This window comes from Mangifera indica, chromosome 9 (genome assembly GCF_011075055.1).
Source record: "Mangifera indica cultivar Alphonso chromosome 9, CATAS_Mindica_2.1, whole genome shotgun sequence".
NCBI classification, from domain to species: Eukaryota; Viridiplantae; Streptophyta; class Magnoliopsida; order Sapindales; family Anacardiaceae; genus Mangifera; species Mangifera indica.
In genome coordinates, this window is record NC_058145.1 from 12,523,678 (window position 1) to 12,544,421 (window position 20,744).

Consider the following 20,744-nt stretch of genomic DNA (forward strand, 5'->3'; position numbering starts at 1 on the left):
TTATTTAATAAAATTAATTTAATTATAATAATAAATATATGAAATAAAAACAAAGATGTTGGAGATCAAATTGACCTTTGGGTCAAAGCTGCTAATGTTACTTTGCGGATTATCTTTTGCAGTGAAAGACCACTATGGGCCCATTATCAGTCTAGTTTTAGAGAAATCGACCTTGCTCAGACAAGTAAATGTTTACTTCTCTATTAGGCCTAGTCCAATTTTAGAATGACTCATACTTACATATAGTCCAAAGATTTTTGGATAAACTAACATTAATGGGCCAAAATTGCCCCTAAAAATCCAATACGGATGATTTGGGGTTGCAACTATCCATACTAAAATAATGATGCGTTATTGAATTAAAATAAAATTATATGTATTTATTCTAATCATATGAGTATACATATATTTGATTTATAAAAATAAGTGATTAAGTAATTTTGTATTAAAAATAAAATAATATTCAATCACATAATTACCTATTGTGTGTACTAAAAAATGTATATATATAACATTCTTAATTAAATAAGAAATATTATACGTATTCATTTTGAGTATATAAATTGATACACGTTTATATATGTTATTATGTAATTAGATATTATTTTATCTTTAATTCAAAATCATATAATTATATGATGACATACATTAAATATGTATTTATTTGTGTATCTAAAATAAGTACACATAGTTATATTGTAGTTAAATTAATATTTTTATCCTTTTGATCTATAAAGGAAAGAAAAAAATGAACTATTGGTTTGTTCAAAATAATAATATTATATGTACAATTTTATGTGTAAACAACGATACATTATCATGTGATTTGATGTTATTTTATCTTTAATTTTTAATTGACTAATCATATGATAACAAATCATTATTTATACACAAATGGTGGAATAATTTCTTCTTAGAGGCTGAGATCTTTGAGATATCAGTATCAACAAGACATGGAACCAAATGGTTGAGCTAGGCGCCCTGATTAATTAAATAATAAAACTATATATATTTATTTTAAATACATAAATATATATACATTTATATATATATATATACATTTATATATATATATACATTTATATATATATATATATATATATATATATATATATATATATATATATATATATATATATATATATCATTATATGATTGAGTACTTTTGAATTAATAATAAAATAACATTCAATAATATAATAATATATATAAGAGTATACATAATTATATATTCAAAATAAATACATATAATATTACTTTTAATTAAATCATACGTTTGGTAAATGGGTATGCTTATTTCTGTAGTTTAGGCCGCTGGCACCTACTTCATGATTTAATTAATGGCCAAAGGACAATTTCCCACCCAAGGTTTAATGAAAGGACAAATTCCCACTTTGTTAACTTTTAAAAACTTAAATACCCACTCATTTATTGTCATGAATAGGGGTAAAATTATCATTTCATAAAAATAAAAAATAATTTATTTCCCCCTAAGTTTATAAATTGATTTCCTCCCATGAAGGTTGGAAAAATCACTTTTTTCCCCTAGGGTTTTGAAACTATCACCAGAGACGGTGAAGTTCGTCATCTCCGGTCGTGTTCTCTCTCCCTTCCAACTTATCTCTTTTTCCTTGTCTAAAACTTTAAATCTTGGTCAGAGATCGTTGGCGTCAGACGTTGCTTCCAGACGATCAATTGTGCGACGAATCTTCAACAACGTCGCTTCTAATTATCATCTTTGTGGCCTTTTCATGACCGCGTCTTCGTCGTGGAGGTTAGAGGGAGCGTCGATAAATGGAAGGTCAGTCGGAGAAGGAATGAAACCCTAGGGGGGAAATGACAATTTTTCAAACCTTGAGTGGGAGAAAAACGTGATAGTATTTTATCTTTTTAATATTTTTAATTAAATAATAATTTTATCCCTATTCATAACAGTAAATGGGTGAGTATTTAGGTTTTTGAAAATTAATGGGTGAGAATTTATCTTTTCATTAAACCTTGGGTGGGAATCAATGGGTAAGTAATTTTGAAATAAGAAAAAAAATAAACAATTACATCACCTAATAAAAAGTTTATCATATCATTTTATATATAAAAAAAAAAATCATACAATTCATTTGTAGACATGATTTTATTCCTTTTATCTACTGTTGCATGGGGGATTTTCTCAAAACTTGTACCCCATCACTTAATTCGAAACTTATTATTGACATATTTCTCTTTCAATGTCTAAAACTCAACAACCAAATATGGTAGATGAATCGTGTATTAAAAATCTAATTTTATATATTATGTATAAAGTATTATATCATATCATATGATATAATTTTAAAAAAATAAAAAAATAAAAAATAATTAACACGTTATTATTTTAGAAAATATCACAAACATCTACAAAATTTAAAATTTTTTATATACACTTCTATTATATTATCATTTTCTCTAAAAAATGTATCGATCTGTATCGGTAATATGTATCATATTGTATTACAATACATCTCATTATACATATTATTTTTCATTTATATCGTATCGTATCATAAAATACGTATTGTGTATTATAGAATATTGATAACTATACATCCAATACCATTTCACAGCAGTCATTGATTCTTTTGTATTACCTATACTATAAAATATTGTGACAAATGACAAATGTCGTAGAACAATCACATGACAAACATAGAAACTTAACTTGATTTAGAGGGCTAGAACTTGATGAATGTGTGTTTATTTTATTAAAAAAAGGAAATTAAAGTAAAAATGCTGAAATTAAGAAAGAAAGACAAGACAAATTATTACTGTGTTTGGTATTGATCTTCCATAAGCAGCAGCTTAATTTGCCTTATTATATGTGTAACCTTACAACACCCTCATAACATAATTAACCATAATTAAACAAAGATAATGGAGCTGGCTAAGCTCTGCATGACATTATGTAATTAATTAGTCAACATGTTTGTGTGGAATAAGGCGAACTGGAAGTCCTTTAGCTGGCATGGGCATTGGATCCACTATTATTTTCTCATTAGAGATCAATGTTTGCCACTTGAACCTTTTCACCACATTATGCATGAACACAAGTATCTCCAAACGTGCATATTCTTTTCCAGGGCACATTCTGGGTCCTCCTCCAAATGGAACAAATGTGTATGGAGCTGGTCCATTTCCTTCAAATCTTGTTGGATCAAATTTTTCTGGCTCTGGAAAGCATTCTGGATTCCTATGTGTTGAATTTACGTTCCAATACAACTGCAATGTTTATAAATAATTCGGAAAATCATGTCAACTATAATTTATATATGAAATGTACAATTATTGATGTACTATTTATGTGGGTCGAACTGACCTTCCAGCCCTTAGGAATGGAGAAACCATTGAAGACAAAGTCTGTAAGGGCTTCCCTAAAAGCACCCTGAAGTGGTGGGGCAAGTCTCATAACTTCACATGCAACGTTCCACGAATACTTCATTTTCTGAATGTCTTCCCAGTTCAACAACTCTCCCGGCTTTTTCGATTTTGCGATCTCCATTTGTTCTATACATATATTTGTCAAAAAATTATTGTTAATAGCCGATCAACAAGCCTTGGAATCTCAGGAAAAATAGTTTAATTATCAATTATTAAATCAAATGTAACATAGGAGATATATAATTATCAATTATTAAATAGTTTATTGTGAAATGCTAAGATACAAGTTTTTTTGTTTTTACGTACCCTGGAAGACTTGATTGTATATGTGAGGAAGTTCTGAGAGATATTTGATGATGAAAGTAATGGCAGCACTGGCTGTATCGTGGCCACCGATCAATAAACCCAGAATTTTGTCGGCCATGTCTAACTCATCCATATGCTCACCATTCTCATCTGTTGCTTGTAACATATGTGATAATATATCTTTAGGAGACGTTTCTTTTTCCGCAAGATCAATCTTCCTTTGTTTGATAATAGCAATTATTTCCTTCCTTATCGTATTTGATGCCTTGATAGCACGGTTGAATGGAAACCCTGGAAAATCTACAGGAAGAGAAATTATTCCTGAAGCCAAAACATTAAAAGGATCAGCAAATTTCGCAACATGCTCAGGATCCTCCAGGCTTAAGAAAACTTTGCATGCAACCCAAAAGGTGTATCTCTTTGCAAGAGGGAAAACTTCAACTTGTTCTTTCCCTTCCCAACCAGCCTCAAAATGCCTCTGTGCAATCGAATCCATCATTCCAATGTATCTCATCAAGGCCTCCGGCTTTAGATGGTTTGGCAACATCTGCCTCATCTTCTTGGATTCTTCTTTGGAAGATGATTGTGTGGATGAAGGGAAGATCTTATTAACGTTATCCGGCCACCAGGCTTGGACAAGCTTGTTCTCATTGGAAAACAAGAACTTGTTAGAAGCTGCACCACAAACAACAACAGTAGGCTCAGCTAGGATTGAAGTCTTGAAGATTGGGGAGGAGTACTTGGCTATTCTGTCATAAATAAACTTCTCAGGATGACCCTTTCGGCTAGTGTTGAAAAACTCCAGGCTTTCCCCTATGAATGGCAAGCCCATATTTCCCGGAGGAAGGTTAGCATGAGAAGATTTGGATTTATTACGAAAGAGATAAGCAAGAGATACAGCGAGGAAGAGAGTAAAGAGGATTAACCCGAAAAGGAAGAAGAGCTCCATTGCTAGTTTTACTAAAAGTTTGTTTGCAAATGAAATTTCAAGCTTTGATTGTTGATGATAATATGTAAAGATTATGTGTATATATATAGGCAGAAAAGCTATGGGAAATGGTTAGCTAGAAAACAACTGATAGAATTTACATGACCATAGACATATGAAGTCAAATAAAAAAGTATAAAAGAAACAAAAATTTATTCCATTTTGCGGCTTTTGTATCTCAGGATGCAACAAAACACAAAAATCGAGGGCGCCCCAAATTGACATCTGGTTAACTACGCTCGGTTATTCACCTCATATCTGACTGCTAGTAATAAATTTTTAGTATTTGGGAGCTGCAATACATTAAGAAATCAAATTTTAAGTGGAAAAAAAATAAAAAGAAAGCGATAACTCTCTCCCCAACCACCATCAAGAAAATCAACAGCCCTTACGCATGGCTGGACAATTGGTCCAAGTCTTGCCTGCTTCAGCTAGTCCTCCAAGTTCAAACCATGTACCGTATGTGAAGCAAACCCCTCAATTTTCATGCATGTATTCGTAATCTATCTGCATATACTATGAATAATCAGGCAATTGTACGTTTACTAAGTACCGGGCCTATTGGGCTGGGCTAACAAGTTAAAATTGAAGGGTTCACAATGCGGTTTAAATGAGTTAAACCACTAAATTATAATTTTTTTATAATGTTTTAATTTTTAATTTTAATTAATTGTTTTTAATAATTCTGTAAGACTTATCGGTAGGTCTAACATGACCTGCTATGGTAATGGACTATGCTCTCGTTGCCTATGTTGCAGGCCAACGTAACTTCCTTGATATGTTACCTTGGATACAAAACTAATTCCTTGAAAGCCGATGATGTGCACCCAATACATTCATGCTCGATTACTATGCCCAAAAAAAATTATGTGGAAGCTGAACAAAATAATGCATGCCACTGTCACTAGTAAGTATAATTCAAATAATTCAGAGTTGAAATATATTAAAAGTGTGAGGTAAATTTACATGAACAATATAAACTCTACACTAGTCTTAATATTATATTTCTAACACAAATTTACCATAACCATGGAGAATTGATTTAAAAAGAAAAGCAGATTAAAGTTTGAGTTATTCTATTAGCTAGGAGCAAATCACATCTATCCCTTCAAATAGATGTGGATAGAGATGAGAACATACAACTAGGGTTTACGTAAAGTTAGAGATGAGGATAAAATTTGTTTTATTTTGTTACCTTAATTATATCTATATAATCTCTAAAATTTTCACCATGCGATCGTCATTAAAGAATTTCTAATGGGGACCAGAAATTCTCTATTGGTGATGATCAAAATGTTTATACTTTTTGGATTTGTGATGATAATATTGTTCAACTTATTCAACATGGTGAAAGCTGTTTCATCAAGTTTCTTATGTTCTTTGCAATGCAGTCACGCCTCCTATCTGAAGTTACTCTATTCTCTCTCTCCCATCTAAATTCCATCTTTAATTAATTAATCAAGCTAATTTTATACATACATACATATATAACATTAATTGTGCTATGAATTGAGGACAAAAATTATAATTCTCGATTGTGTGATAAATTAGGAAGAAAAAATTTCGTTCTCTTTTGTGTAATGAATTTCAAAAGAAATTTTCTATGTTGATGGTCATTAAAAAATAATAATAATAAATATTCTCATCGTTATTATAATATTTAACAGTCATTAAATATAATATCATTGACTAAGGGCCATATGTTATGACTGATCAACTGCTGCAACTTGCAACATTTGAAACTTGTTCCATTTGCCAAAAGTCTCAAAATTGTGTTTTAATAATCTTCTGTTGCTCGTCTGTATTAACCGACGGAAAATGGACAAAGAATAGGAGATATGGTTAGTCAAAGAAAGCTGCATTATCAAAGTTAGAAATCAGCACAAGAAAGTGACCTATGTTCAACAATAATTTATAGAAACAAAGTGTGCAAATCATATGAGGGGACTTTAAGAAAACAAAAATTCAGAAGCCATTGTTTTTGATAATATCCGCAGCTTCTACTCAGGTTGTGATTCTTCAAATTTTCACCATCAAAAAAATTTCCTTGAAACCCTAATTTTGTTTCAAATAACCTACTTTTCTTATACTACATATGCCACCACGTATGTCATCACCAGTAATGCCATCAAGTTGCATTTCATATAACTTGCATTTAAGCACCTTTTCTGTTCCCACACTTTACAGTGAATCATTTAAATTGAATAATCTTGTCCTTTTTTAAAAATAAATGTATGGTCTTAAAAAGACTGGTGTCTATAACTGAATCCACAATCAACTAGAACAACTTTTAATTTGTCAAACCAAGCTCTTGGAGTATGCTTTAAGCCACTTAAAGTTTTATTCAGTTTACAGGCGAGTTCATACTTCTTATGAACTGTAGCAAACCCCTTAGATTGACACATATACACCTATAATAACCATTCAGGAATGCATGGCTGATGCCAATCTGTTCAACCTCTCAATTGTACTGAACTGTCAGACTTAATATAACTCTTATGGTAATTGCTTTTACAATAAGGTTAAAGAAATAAAAAAAATCAATCCCAGAAATTTGTTGGAATCCTTTAGCTACTAGTCTAGTCTTATACCTTTAAATTGAGTCATCAAAGTTGAATTTAACCCTAAACACCTATTTACATCCAACTACATGCATGTCGTTGGTACAAGGGACAAGAGGGCATTAAATTCTACTTGCATGGCAGCCTTCCAGTCGGATCAAACAAAGATTCAGAGGTGGTAGTGGTTCCAAGGGAGCAGAAGACTCATGATGAGTTGTTTTGGTAAATGTTGGAGACTCAAATAAATAAAGAGAATCTCACATCTAATAAATAGAACATAAGAGAGTGGTATATAAGTGTGTGGATTGGACCTTAACATAAGTCAATTGGTTTTGTGTAACATGGGTTTCAATCTTCACACTTGTAAGCCCAATTTATATTTCCGACATGGTATCAGAGCACGAGCCAAACGGCGGGTTTAACACCCTAAGTGTTCCTGGATACAAGTGACAATGCACCCAGCCAAAAATCGGCCTGTCGAAAGGCAGGTCTAATAGCCTTGGTGCTTGCACTTAAGCGGGGGTGTTAAGGACTCAAATAAAGTAGAGTCCCACATCTAATAAACTTAAGTAAAATGAGTAGTATATAAGTGTTGTGGATTGGACCTTAACATAAGCCAATTGGTTTTATGTAACATGAGTTTCAATCTTCACGCTTGTAAGCCCAATTTATATTTCCGACATGGTATCAGAGCACAAGTCAAACGACGGGTTTAACAGCCTAAGTGTTCCTGGATACGAGTGACAATGCACCCAGCCACAAACCGGTTGAGCCAAACGGCAGGTCTAACCACCTAGGTGCTTGCACTTAATCGGGGGTGTTGGAGACTCAAATAAAGAAAGAGAATCTCACATCTAATATATAGAACATAAGAGAGTGGTATATAAGTGTGTGGATTGGACCTTAACATAAGCCAATTGGTTTTATGTAACATGGGTTTCAATCTTCACACTTGTAAGCCCAATTTATATTTCCGACAGTAAAGGAAAAGGTTGAGTGTTTGGGCAAAGTACCTATTTTGGATCTGGTTAACATGGGATGAGTGTTTGTGGGAATAATTGATTGAGATGAGATTTCACAGGTAGGGACTGTGTTGTGCTCTGATGTATAACTATTTAATTGTACCTCAAGATCGATCGATGGGTAGGAAAGGTCTGAATTGATGTTTGAGGTGAGGTTAATTTGTTGTCTGAGTTCAGTAATAAAGGATGGGATGAAGTGCGAGGGATTGAAATAGAGTGAGAACCAGAAAAATCAGAAACTGGTAAATTGATATATAATTATATTTGTAATTCGACATAGTCCGGAAGAGAAAATTTTATATTTGTGTTTCATAGATACTTCTTTAAACTAACTTAGACTTCATAAGTAACAAATTCTATCACAGTCTTCTACCTAGCCATTTCCCATTGCTTTTCTGCCTATATATAAACATAATCTTTACATATTCATCTCATCTTCAACAATCAAAGCTTGAAATTTCATTGCAAACAAACTTTTGGCAAATTTAGCAATGGAGCTCCTCTTACTTTCCGGCTTAAGCCTCTTTACTCTCTTCCTCGCTGTATCTCTTGCTTATCTCTTTCGCAATAAATCCAAATCTTCTCACGCTAACCTTCCTCCGGGCAATCTGGGCTTGCCGTTCATAGGGGAAAGCCTGGAGTTTTTCAGCACTAGCCGAAAGGGTCATCCTGAGAAGTTTATTTATGACAGAATAGCCAAGTACTCCTCCCCAATCTTCAAGACGTCAATCCTAGCTGAACGTACTGTTGTTGTTTGTGGTGCAGCTTCTAACAAGTTCTTGTTCTCCAATGAGAACAAGCTTGTGCAAGCCTGGTGGCCGGATAACGTTAATCAGATCTTCCCTTCATCCACACAAACATCTTCCAAAGAAGAGTCCAAGAAGATGAGGAATATGTTACCCAACTATCTAAAGCCAGAGGCCTTGATGAGATATATTGGAATGATGGATTCGATTGCTCAGAGGCATTTTGAGGCCAGTTGGGAAGGGAAAGAACAAGTTGAAGTTTTCCCTCTTGCAAAAAGATACACCTTTTGGGTTGCATGCAAAGTTTTCTTAAGCCTGGAGGATCCTGAGCATGTGGCAAAATTCGCTGATCCTTTTAAGGTTCTGGCTTCAGGAATAATTTCTCTGCCTGTCGATTTTCCGGGGTTTCCATTCAACCGTGCTATCAAGGCATCAAATATGATAAGGAAGGAAATAATGGCTATTATCAAACAAAGGAAGATTGATCTTGCGGAAAAAGAAACGTCTCCTAAAGATATATTGTCACATATGTTACAAGCAACAGATGAGAATGGTGAGCACATGAATGAGTTAGACATGGCTGATAAAATTCTGGGTTTATTGATCGGTGGCCACGACACAGCCAGTGCTGCCATTACTTTCATAATCAAATATCTCTCTGAACTTCCTCACATATACAACAAAGTCTTCGAAGGTACGCAGTTTTTAGTATTTTATTTCACTGGTTATCTTTATTATTCTATTCATTTATTCAAATGAGAAGGCAATTTACCGTGGGAGATAGACGCCAAAGTCAAAAACAAAACGCTTGTATCTTTTCACAATAAACTATTTAATAATTGATAATTAAACTATTTTTCCTATGATTCCAAGGCTTGCTGATGGGCCATTAACAATGATCATTTGCCAAATATATGTATAGAACAAATGGAGATTGCTAAATCGAAAAAGCCAGGAGAGTTGTTGAATTGGGAAGACATACAGAAAATGAAGTATTCGTGGAATGTTGCATGCGAAGTAATGAGACTTGCCCCCCCACTTCAGGGTTCTTTTAGGGAAGCCCTTACAGACTTTGTCTTCAATGGTTTCTCCATTCCCAAGGGCTGGAAGGTCAGTTCGACCCACATAAATAGTACATCAATAATTGTACATTTCATATATAAATTAGAGTTGACATGATTTTCCGAATTATTTATAAACATTTCAGTTGTATTGGAGCGTAAATTCAACACATAGGAATCCAGAATGCTTTCCAGAGCCAGAAAAATTTGATCCAACAAGATTTGAAGGAAATGGACCAGCTCCATACACATTTGTTCCATTTGGAGGAGGACCCAGAATGTGCCCTGGAAAAGAATATGCACGTTCGGAGATACTTGTGTTCATGCATAATGTGATAAAAAGGTTCAACTGGCAGAAATTGATTTCTAATGAGAAAATAATAGTGGATCCAATACCCATGCCAGCTAAAGGACTTCCAGTTCTCCTTATTCCACACAAACACCTTGATTAATTACGAATTGTTATACACAGCTATAATTTGCCCTGTCTTTCTTTCTTTCTTTAATTTCGTTTTTTAAATAAAATAAAAGGATAAATTCATCAAGTTCTAGCCCTCTAAAAATCAATTTAAGTTTCTACATTTGTCATGTGATTGGTCTACATAAATTTGTCATTTGTCAAAATATTTTATAATATAGGTAATATTTACCAAACAATCATGGACGGCTGTGAAATGGTCTTGGTGGTTGAGTATTAGACATTCAAAGAGGCTTAATATATCAATAATAAAGTTGTCAAGTAAGGGATAGAGTACAAGTTTTGAGAAAATCCCGTATGTAGCAATAGATAAAAGTCAATTGGAAAAGGGAGAGGTTTATTGACAGTGTGTACATATATATATATATATATATATGGACATACACACGCACAAAAAATAAAACTATCTGAATCAAAATTTAAATATACAAATATTTATATATTTATATGTGTCATCATGTGATTGGGTATTATTTTTATTTTTAATTTAAAATCACTCAATTATATAATAACACACCTAAATATGTATTTATTAATAAATTTAAAGTATATATACGTACTATTACTAGTATGTATAACACTAATTTAGGATTCCAAAACTTGGATTACTTGTTCTTTGACTCATACACCTAGACAATTAATTAAGTAAAATATACAAACCCATGTACCAAGCATATGATTTAATAAGTCCTCCTAAATCAACCATTTGGTTCCACGTATTGTGGACACTGATGATATCTCAAACATGCAAGGAAGAAAAATAAGTCTAGACTTGTATCTTACTTGAGCCACGTTGGTCAAGTCAGTATGTCACTAACTTACGAATCCCAAAGTTTTGACCAAGTAGCTCTAGCTATACATGGTTCCGAGTAAATTCATCTAACCTTCCAGGTGATTATCGAAAAGTCTAATGCAATCTTTATTGTATAAAATTTTTCAGCTTTGCCTAATAGAGAAGTTAGCATTTTCTGGACTAAGCAAGCTCAAAATAATCGACTGATAATGGCCCAAAAAGTGGATATGGGGGAAGATACACAGACAGACATTGCAATGTGTGGATGCAAGGAAGTGGCAAAATTCATGTGCATAATTAATCGTTACGTACTTAAATATGCTTATTTATTTATTTATTTCTATAGTCTTTCTTAAATACTCGTAATTCATCTTAACATATATTTCAATTTAATGTGGCAAAATGACTAAATCCCACATGACCTTTGATAAAATCACAATTTCTTATCTTTTAAATTTGAATAATTCATTTTTCACTGTTAAAATGTATTATTATTATCATTTTATCAAATATATAATAAGATTAATATCATACGTATCTTTAATAGTATAAACAAATAACATTTTGTTTTAACTATTTTATATTTTTTGTGTCTTCTTTATTTATTTTTTTTCTAAATTAATTGACAATCACCGGCAAACTAACAAATCCTAGTTTTCAGTTGAATCTTACTTGCTTTCACCATCAACATTACCTACACACCACAACTACCACCAAATCACACTTTCTAGACAAACACACAGGCACAAAAGTGAAGGGGTCCTTTTCCCAATTTTACTTGTGCGATTTTTTCTTTTGATTAGTTCCGTCTATCTTTGGCCTTAATGAATTAAGTATAAAGGGGCCTGCCAATCCTTTCAAGTTGTTCAGGAGTATAAAAATAGTGTCAATATCAAAGGTTAGTAGCATTAATATCCCTCCAATGAATGCTCTTGTTACCACTACCTTGCCCAAGATCTTTTATGGTTTTTGTCGAAAAACCATCAAGCTCATTAGAGACTTAGTGACCAAGGTAGATCAAGATAGAGAGACATTACTTAGCCTTTGTTCAAGAAAGTGGTAGGATAACCACCGAATCAAACATATACCTCAACTTTGAATTTCTGCACCCCCTATACATTTTGAATTCATCCACCCTCTTGTGTCATTGTCCGTTTGTGGGTAAGGTCATCAACTTAAAGGACTGAAAGTGTATACCTCCTCTTTAGATATGTCCTCGATAACCTAACAATATTTAGTCTCTACTTTAGGGGGCAAGAGTGTTTAGTCATAAAGTTATCATTTTCCTAAACTAATTTAATAGTGTCAACCTTATGATTGGTTTAACATTTTGTTATAAGTTAGTTGAATGTAAATAAGAGTACATATCTCCTCTTTAAACGTGTTCTTGACAATTTAATGATGTTTGGTCTCTAGTTTTGGGGGCAGAAGTGTTTGATCATCAAATTATCATTTTCCTCAACTAATTTAATTGTATCGACCTTGAGATTGGTGTTAAATTTGTTATAAGCTAATTGAATGTAGATAAATTGAATTAAATGATAAGATAGATTCGACTTTAAGTGGTGTAAGACCTTCAATCAACCATGGGGCATATTTTACCTTTACAGAATTCGTTCTATTAAACAATAATATAAAAAATCTCTTCTCTTCTCATGTCATTATTTTTTTTTTTTTGAATATTCTAACATATTGATAGTAAATTCAAAGGTGAAGAATTTATAATTGGTGATCTAAGCAAGAATTGATAGTGGCGGTAACAATGATGGTGACAATCCCTATAACGAAGGTGGTAACATTAATAGTGATAATAGAGCAAAAAATGATGAAGAAAAAGAGAAAATTAAATCAATAATAAAATTTGAATAAGGTTTGAAAGAGAGAGAGGCTAAAGGTGTGAGTTTGCCTTAAAATATCATTAAAGGGCATTCTTATCTTTTTACCAAATTTATCATACAACCCAACAGATATCACCAGAGGAAGATATGGATGAGTGGAAAAATAAACTTTTCAAACTTAAAAAATACGTTGGGAATTAGATTTTTAGCCATTTAATGTAGAATAATTTTGGTGTAATAAAAAGAGAACCGAAAACTACTACATTCAACATGTATTATTTCAAAAATATAACAGTGATTAAGAAATTTGTATGCTACCCTTAAACAAAATCAAAACTCAAAAACATAAACCTTTCTCCTCTAATTAACAAAAACTACAATTACAAACACATTGTAGTACAAATAAATTTCTCTAAACCACAAAAGTGACTTATAAAATTGTCTCTAAATTTTCTAAGAAAATAATTCTATCAATGCCATCTATTCAATGAGAATGACTGGCCTTGTGTTTCATTCAAATGTATAAAACATCAGCAAAAATGATTGAATAGAAAAAATTTCATCATAATAGTCAGATTCCTCTGTTTGACGAGAGGCTGCAAAATCGTCTTTCCCAGACGTTGTACCAAGCGTACCAATGCCTGCACTACTTCTGACATAGGTGGCCGGAATTCAGGCTCCAGCTAGCACAAATACGCAAACAAAATTATCATCATATGTAGCAAATGATTGAGAGAAAGATGATGCTGTATGTATGATTTGTTATTTTTTTTTTTTTTAAAGTATAGGCTAATTCTCATTTGAACACAGAGGGCAATAATAACATCAGCAAATCTGGAGAGGGATTTAGGAGGGTAGAGTCCGAACAATGCAGGATCCACCATTCCTGCCAATCCTTCAGTGTCATGTAGCTGTGGAGCAGCCCACCGTACTAAGCTTTGCTCGGATTTTGGTTTTTTACTGGAAACAACATAACAATGATTAGAGACAGTTTAGATAACTCTTCCAGATTTCATATGCTATCTTAGTGAATATGCGGATTGAGTTATCACCAGTCATACGTCATTATGACTGTCGGAAATATATATTGGGCTTATAAGTGTGAAGATTAAAACTCATGTTACACAAAACAAATTAGCTTGTGTTAAGGTCCAATTTACAACACTTATATATCACACATTTTACTTAAGTTTAATAGATGTGGGACTCTTTTTTATTTGAGTTTCCAACACCCCCGCTTAAGTGCAAGCACCTAGGCTGTTAGACCTACCTTTCGGCTCAACCGATTTTTAGTTGGGTGCATTGTCACTTGTATCCAAGAACATTTAGGCTGTTAAACCCACCGTTTGGCTCGTGCTCTGATACCATATCAGAAATATATATTATGCTTACAAGTGTGAAGATTGAAACCCATGTTACACAAAACCAATTGGTTTAATTAAGATCCAATCCACAACACTTATATACCACTCATTTTACTTAAGTTTATTAGATGTGTGACTCTTCTTTATTTGAGTCTCCAACACTGCTTGGCAATAACTCCAACATCATGACTCCAAATCTGTAAACATCACTCATCTGTGTATATGCCGAAGGCATTGTGCACTCTGGAGCATTATATCCTTCTCCCAGGTTTTGGCTTGTACGCTGAAAAGATATACAACTTCTTTAACAGACGATCAAATTAAAAGATTAAGGTCTCAACTGATCACTAAATCTTTGCAATTCATCCATATGACTGGCTACACTGGCAGGCAACTCCACTTCAAACTATGCTTAGAACTGAAATACGTTCCATTTCAAGAAATAATAACCTCATGGCAGTTTGCCAAGCCACAGTCAGAGAGGTGAGGATTGTGCTCAAGGTCAAGTAATATATTTGACGACTTGATATTTTTGTGCAGCAATGATGCCTTATGGAGATACCTGAACAAAAGAAGATAATGACAGGCTTTCAGAAAATAATTTACCATTATGCAGTTATGCCATCATTATTTATATCACACTGCAATTTCTTCAACCAGATTCATCACCATCTTTAATTCATTTCAGGTTCGTTACTAAACATGCTTGGATTGAATCTCTAGACTCAGAAAACAAACCCAATTATGTTTGCAAACTTAAAAAGCAAGTTTTGTATCACTCCATGTGTATGTACGGACTTACTCAATGGCCCGGGCTGTGCCCAAAGCAATTCTGATTCTTGTGTTCCAAGTTAGCGGTTTGCTGAAGTCGTCTGACGTGTAGAAACTCATGAAGTGAGCCATTCCCAAAGTACTTATAAATCAATATGTTATGCCCCTTTTCTGAACAATAACCAACAAGTTCAGCAATGTTTTTATGACGAATCTTTGCGATGTTTTCAATGAGTGCTGAAAAATTTTCAGTTTTATCTCCTTGAAGAAGAGAGGAATCAATCTCTTTCACAGCTAACAACTGACAAACAAATAGAAAATGTAATTACTAAAATGCAAATTGCCCCACCTTTCAAAGCATATAGTTAGTCACAGATTTAGTTAATCAAACTCACATTGATAAAATTATCAGTAGCTGCAAATATTATATAACTGCAAAGATCCAGCTAGGAAAGGAAATTCCTAAGACGTTGTTAACTAAAAGCATACCTTCCCATCAGGATACTTAGCTCTATACACACGCCCAATAGTCCCCTCACCAAGAAGGCACCCTGTTGCGAAATTAGCAGTAGCAGTCTGCAAATCTGTCAAAGAATAAGCTGTAACACGACCAGAGGTGCTTCGTTTGTCTTTAAGACGATTTGCAGATTCATTGTCATGGAGAGATTTTGCACTACTAGCAAGTGGATCCTTATGACCAATTGAAGTAGTTCTCTCAAAAGCGTTTATCAGATCAGTTGGAGGAGGTGGAGGTTTTGCACTATTAGCGAGTGGATCCTTATGACCAATTGAAGTAGTTCTCTCAAAAGCTTTTATATGATCAGTTGGAGGAGGTGGCGTTTTAAATGTTTTTTTCTGTGTCACCCATCAAAATTATATTAGTTACAGAGGCACAAAACCACAAATCATTATGAGGTGTCAAATCAGATAAAGGAGACAGAGATTATCAGAAAGTAAATCAGAACTCAATGAAAAATGACTAATTTAGAAAATCTTATCAGCTTTATGGTCACTTCATCAAGAAAATAAAAAGATGGAGTGGACTTTTTCCTTTAAGCATAAATGAAAGATCACCTGCCAAATTACCGGAAAAATCATCTTTGTAGTCACTTCTATAAGTCCGTAGGTCATTGGATAGTTCCTGTGATGCAAAGGGGGTAGAGGCTTTTCGTTGGCTAGCCCTCTCTTCATCAAGAAAATGGGAAGATGGAGAAGACTTTTTCCTTGTAAATAGAGCAATCAGAGCAGCAACTATTGCTAATCCACCCAAAACTACTGCTCCTATAACTATTCCACTCACAGTACAAAAACGAAGACAAACTATCACCAGAAGAGTCTGCTTGACGTTTCTTAGCAACAGGCTTTGCACCAGGAGGAGGAGGAGTGCCAGCCCAGAAGACCAAGAATTTCCACCGGTTCTAAAGGCAATAAAAAGAACATTATCACAATGGCAGAAAAACAAGTTTAGATTTCAACTTAATGCAATAAGAACTTCACAAGTTGTACTCACTTACCAATATCCTTCAGTACCTCAGGGACCCAACCAGTGAATTTATTATTTTCAACATTCTTGAGTTGTGAGTAGAAGCATTTAGCATGTAAAAGTTCCAGTTAACTCTAACAGGTTATATTGGAAATCAGATATGCATCAGGAGACATGCAAAATATAATTACTCAAGCAATCAATATCTCTTTAGAACATTAAAGCTTTGCTTCCTTGATAATCAAAAAGGAATTTTAGGAATAAATAGAAACCAAAAAATGATCAAGCTTTGTAAAATGTACAATAAAGGTACAAACCAACTCGGAAAAACGGAAGAACTCAAACAAGAAAACAGATTGGTATTACATTTGCAACATTTTAAACTGCTCCACTTACAATTCCTCAAGAGGAAGTTTGACAAGGACATTAATAGAAACAGTTAACTGATTGTTTTGCAAGAATCTGTATAAAGAAAAAAATTAGTATCAAAATGAATAAAAAATAGAAAAAAGGAGTTCTATATATGAAAAATTTGTGCTGCTTACAGTCTTTTCATGCTCGAGAGTGACAAAAAACTTTTTGGTAGATTACCTGTCAGTTTGTTCATGGATAGATCCCTGTATGTCAGCTTATGGATTAGAAAACTGAATACAAGAGCCAAATAGGTAGAATATGCCAGTGACAGACCACAAATTTTATCTTAAGCAATTTCTTCATCAGAAAATATTCCTCTCTATGAGTTTATAAATGAAGATGAAGATAATATGATGTAATTATTTTCCAGCTGAAACGTGAGATTATTATATTTTGTGCAAACACTGAGGTCATTCATCTTACATTCTCTCCTACTCTTTACTTTTTCTACCCAATAGAACCCTAGAAATGGCGACCTCAATTAAATAGACTTGTCCATGCTACTTCAACTTTCCCAACATTTTTCAGAACAAGGGTGATCAAGGGTAGAGAATCAGCATATGATTCAAAAATCATACCATTTTTGTAATGAAAAGATCCATATGGTAATAATAACTTAACAGAACTAAATTGATTAACGATTTACAAAATACATTATAATTTACCAAAATGAAGTATCGTCAACTTGACAATTTGTTATATATATATATATATATATATATATAAAATCAAAACGAATTTTAACTATTAGCTCTCTGTGTATTGGGATTTCAACAATTAAGGGTGAGGCATTTAATTACTAAATGCAAGACCAATAGCTTGATTTTCTAGGACAATAACTAAGTGGTTTGCAACAAACGGCAGCATTATGAAGAAAAAATATCTATTTTCTTCCTTGTTATTTTAAAATACTTGCATAGATTCAAGTTTGTTAAGTTTCTGAAACATATCGGTCACTTGTCCATTGAGCTCATTATGACCAAGATTTCTGTAGTCGCCAAAACATAATATTTAGAAACAAAAGCTAGAGTTGAGAAAGGTGTGGCATCAAGAGAATAAGTTAAAGTTTTTTTACAGGGACTTGAGCTCTGATAACTGAGAGATTGAATAAGGCAAACTACCACTGAAAGCATTTTCAGAAAGGTCCCTGAACATCAAGCTCAAAACATTTAGCATGACGACATTCAAGTGAAAGTTGGATACATAGGAACATCACATTGATAGTAAAAAACTACTGATTTCTATAAGACCATCTCATTTAGTTTATATTAAGTTCAGTTTTCTGGGGTAAAACAATTAGCAGAGAAATTGCAAATACGTCTACGAATGACTTACAGGTGTTTGAGTTTTGGAGGAAGTTGATACGGTATACTGTCCTTGAGGTTGTTTGAGCTCATATCACTGTACTAAAAATGCATTTCCTTGAGGTGATATCCTTTTAGTAAATAAAGCTATAAAATTCAAATGTGCTACTACTTGAGAAGAAAGAAAGGTCTCACTGGGTGGTGACAGATTTCAAGTTTGATAGCTGGTAACCCATTTGTCCATTAAGTCCAAGCCCTGATAATTTTCTGCAAAATTATAATTGTACTTAGAAATTTCAAGACATCCTGTCAAATATGTGAACTATAAACCCTGAATCAAACAAAAGCAAGTATTAAAACAACACAAAATAATACATTTCAGTTACGGAGGAGCCTGAGCACATAATCCCTTTCCAAGATTGGTCACAAGGGTCACCACCTTTTGCCTTCCAACCACACATTTTTTTAGGAGAATTTAAGCTTGTAAACATTTCATTAAGTGCAGAAGCTGCAAATGACAATTATATGTTAGCAAATATCATATTCTTGAAGAATCGAATCCGAGTCTTATTCATAATTAAATTTCTACAAGTAGAAAAGATGTAACTTTTGGCAGAAAATAAAATACTATATATTAATAGAAGGCCACCAACAAATTGTTTAAGGGGCATTATATTATATAAAACTTCAATATTTGATTGGGCATGAATTAGAGGAAACTAAGCTAAAATCAAACAATAAGCTACTCACCCTGGAAAAAAAAAAAAGAAAAGTTAATTATGGAGCTATATACGGCTTTCAAAGAAAATGAATGTAATAGAAATTGGTAAATTAAGAAAAGAATGGAGAAACCTAAAGAGGAGGAAGAGTTGTTCATGTATCAGTATGAACAACAACAACCTCCTAAAACAAATTTGGCTTTCATAGCTTTTTCACCAGGAAAGTGGGGGTGTTTTGGGTAGTTGTTTTGTTTGAAGTATGATAGCTAAATTTGGAGAAGTAAAAAAAAAGGGAAAGCAAAGGCTAAAAATGGTGTAGAAGAGAAAGAGAGTAGGAATAAAGAAGTTGCATTGCATGGAGAAGATGGAGGAAGCGAAAGGTAAGGAGACAGAGAGAGGGAACTGAGAGTTGTGAAAATTTATTGGACCTAAGATTCCATGCTTGCCCCCGTTGTTTAACTGTTTAGATGACACCATCCATTTACTATTAAGCATTTCCAACTGAATTTTACTTGTTATTTCGATAACTATGTGACATGTCTACTAAACTTCACCATCTTCATGCTTGTACAGGTTAACCTTTTTGCTTTCCATTTTTAATCTTTTTCCAAAAATATCTCTTTCCCTTATCAGCTAGCTTTCACCCTCCAAAATAGGCCGAAATTCACGGGATTTGCAGAAGGGAAATGAACAAGGTGGTCAAGAGAGATGGTGACAATGGCTGTCTGGGTGTCAATTGATATCAGTCAGTTTCGGGCAAATAAGTTTCTATCCAAATGTCTGATGTCCAATATTAACCCATATTCATTTACATTCAACCACACTTCTCAAATTCTCACCATTGTGAAAAGGCAAAACAAATATAAATAATTTCCTAAACGAAATAGATCCCAATGTGGTGTTCTTCGTTGTGCTTCATACTGATTCAAAAAGTTCGTTGTGGAGGAGGATGCTTTCAGTCCTGGAGGAGAGCAAGTCTGGGCTTTCATAAAACCCAGGTATTTTCAGTTTGATATTTTAGACTGTTGTGGTTTACATACTGATTGTGCGGGATTCTATTCTTACTGGGTTAGATTAGAATGGATTAAGGTTTATGAAAGATATAAAGGTTTATCTGGTTGTGTGGATTATGGACTTCCGCTGATATTGGCCGTGTCCTGTGGTTCTTATGACGACCACTGCCACTTAAACTATGGCCCCAGCTTTAGCTCAACTCCAAAAATGGCTGCCAAAGACAAGGAATGACTTGAAAATTGGAGAGACTGGAATTTCCACTACAAGTGGAATTATGTACGTGAGTAAAGCACTACTTGTAGCTTTGTTTTCGTGTAAGCTAGGTTTATGTACGGAAATTATGACATTACTTCCCTCATGCCTTGAAAATGTGTTTGTATTTGTAGTTCTCTTCAGCAAGCTTCTGTTGGGTTGTGAAAATTTGATTGAAAATTCTGCATGGCAGGTGTAGCAATGTCGTAAACATTAAAT

The 20,744-nt window shown here is 33.5% G+C and overlaps 2 protein-coding genes and 1 pseudogene across 2 annotated transcripts; 1 reads left to right on the forward strand and 2 right to left on the reverse strand.

Annotated features, from left to right (window-relative positions):
• Nucleotides 1–2,946: 2,946 nt before the first annotated feature.
• On the reverse strand, nucleotides 2,947–4,666 carry LOC123226276 (beta-amyrin 28-monooxygenase-like). The gene is made up of 3 exons (XM_044650798.1): nucleotides 3,718–4,666; nucleotides 3,350–3,537; nucleotides 2,947–3,252 (listed from the first exon to the last, which is right to left on the reverse strand). The coding sequence occupies exons 1-3, from the start codon at nucleotides 4,664–4,666 to the stop codon at nucleotides 2,947–2,949; spliced, it is 1,443 nt and encodes a 480-aa protein (XP_044506733.1).
• A 4,113-nt stretch (nucleotides 4,667–8,779) lies between these two features.
• On the forward strand, nucleotides 8,780–10,547 carry LOC123226277 (beta-amyrin 28-monooxygenase-like). Its single transcript, XM_044650799.1, has 3 exons — nucleotides 8,780–9,728; nucleotides 9,957–10,144; nucleotides 10,242–10,547. Exons 1-3 carry the CDS (start codon nucleotides 8,780–8,782, stop codon nucleotides 10,545–10,547), a joined length of 1,443 nt encoding a protein of 480 aa, XP_044506734.1.
• Nucleotides 10,548–13,634: 3,087 nt separating this feature from the next.
• LOC123226278 lies at nucleotides 13,635–19,055 on the reverse strand (annotated as a pseudogene).
• Nucleotides 19,056–20,744: the final 1,689 nt, after the last annotated feature.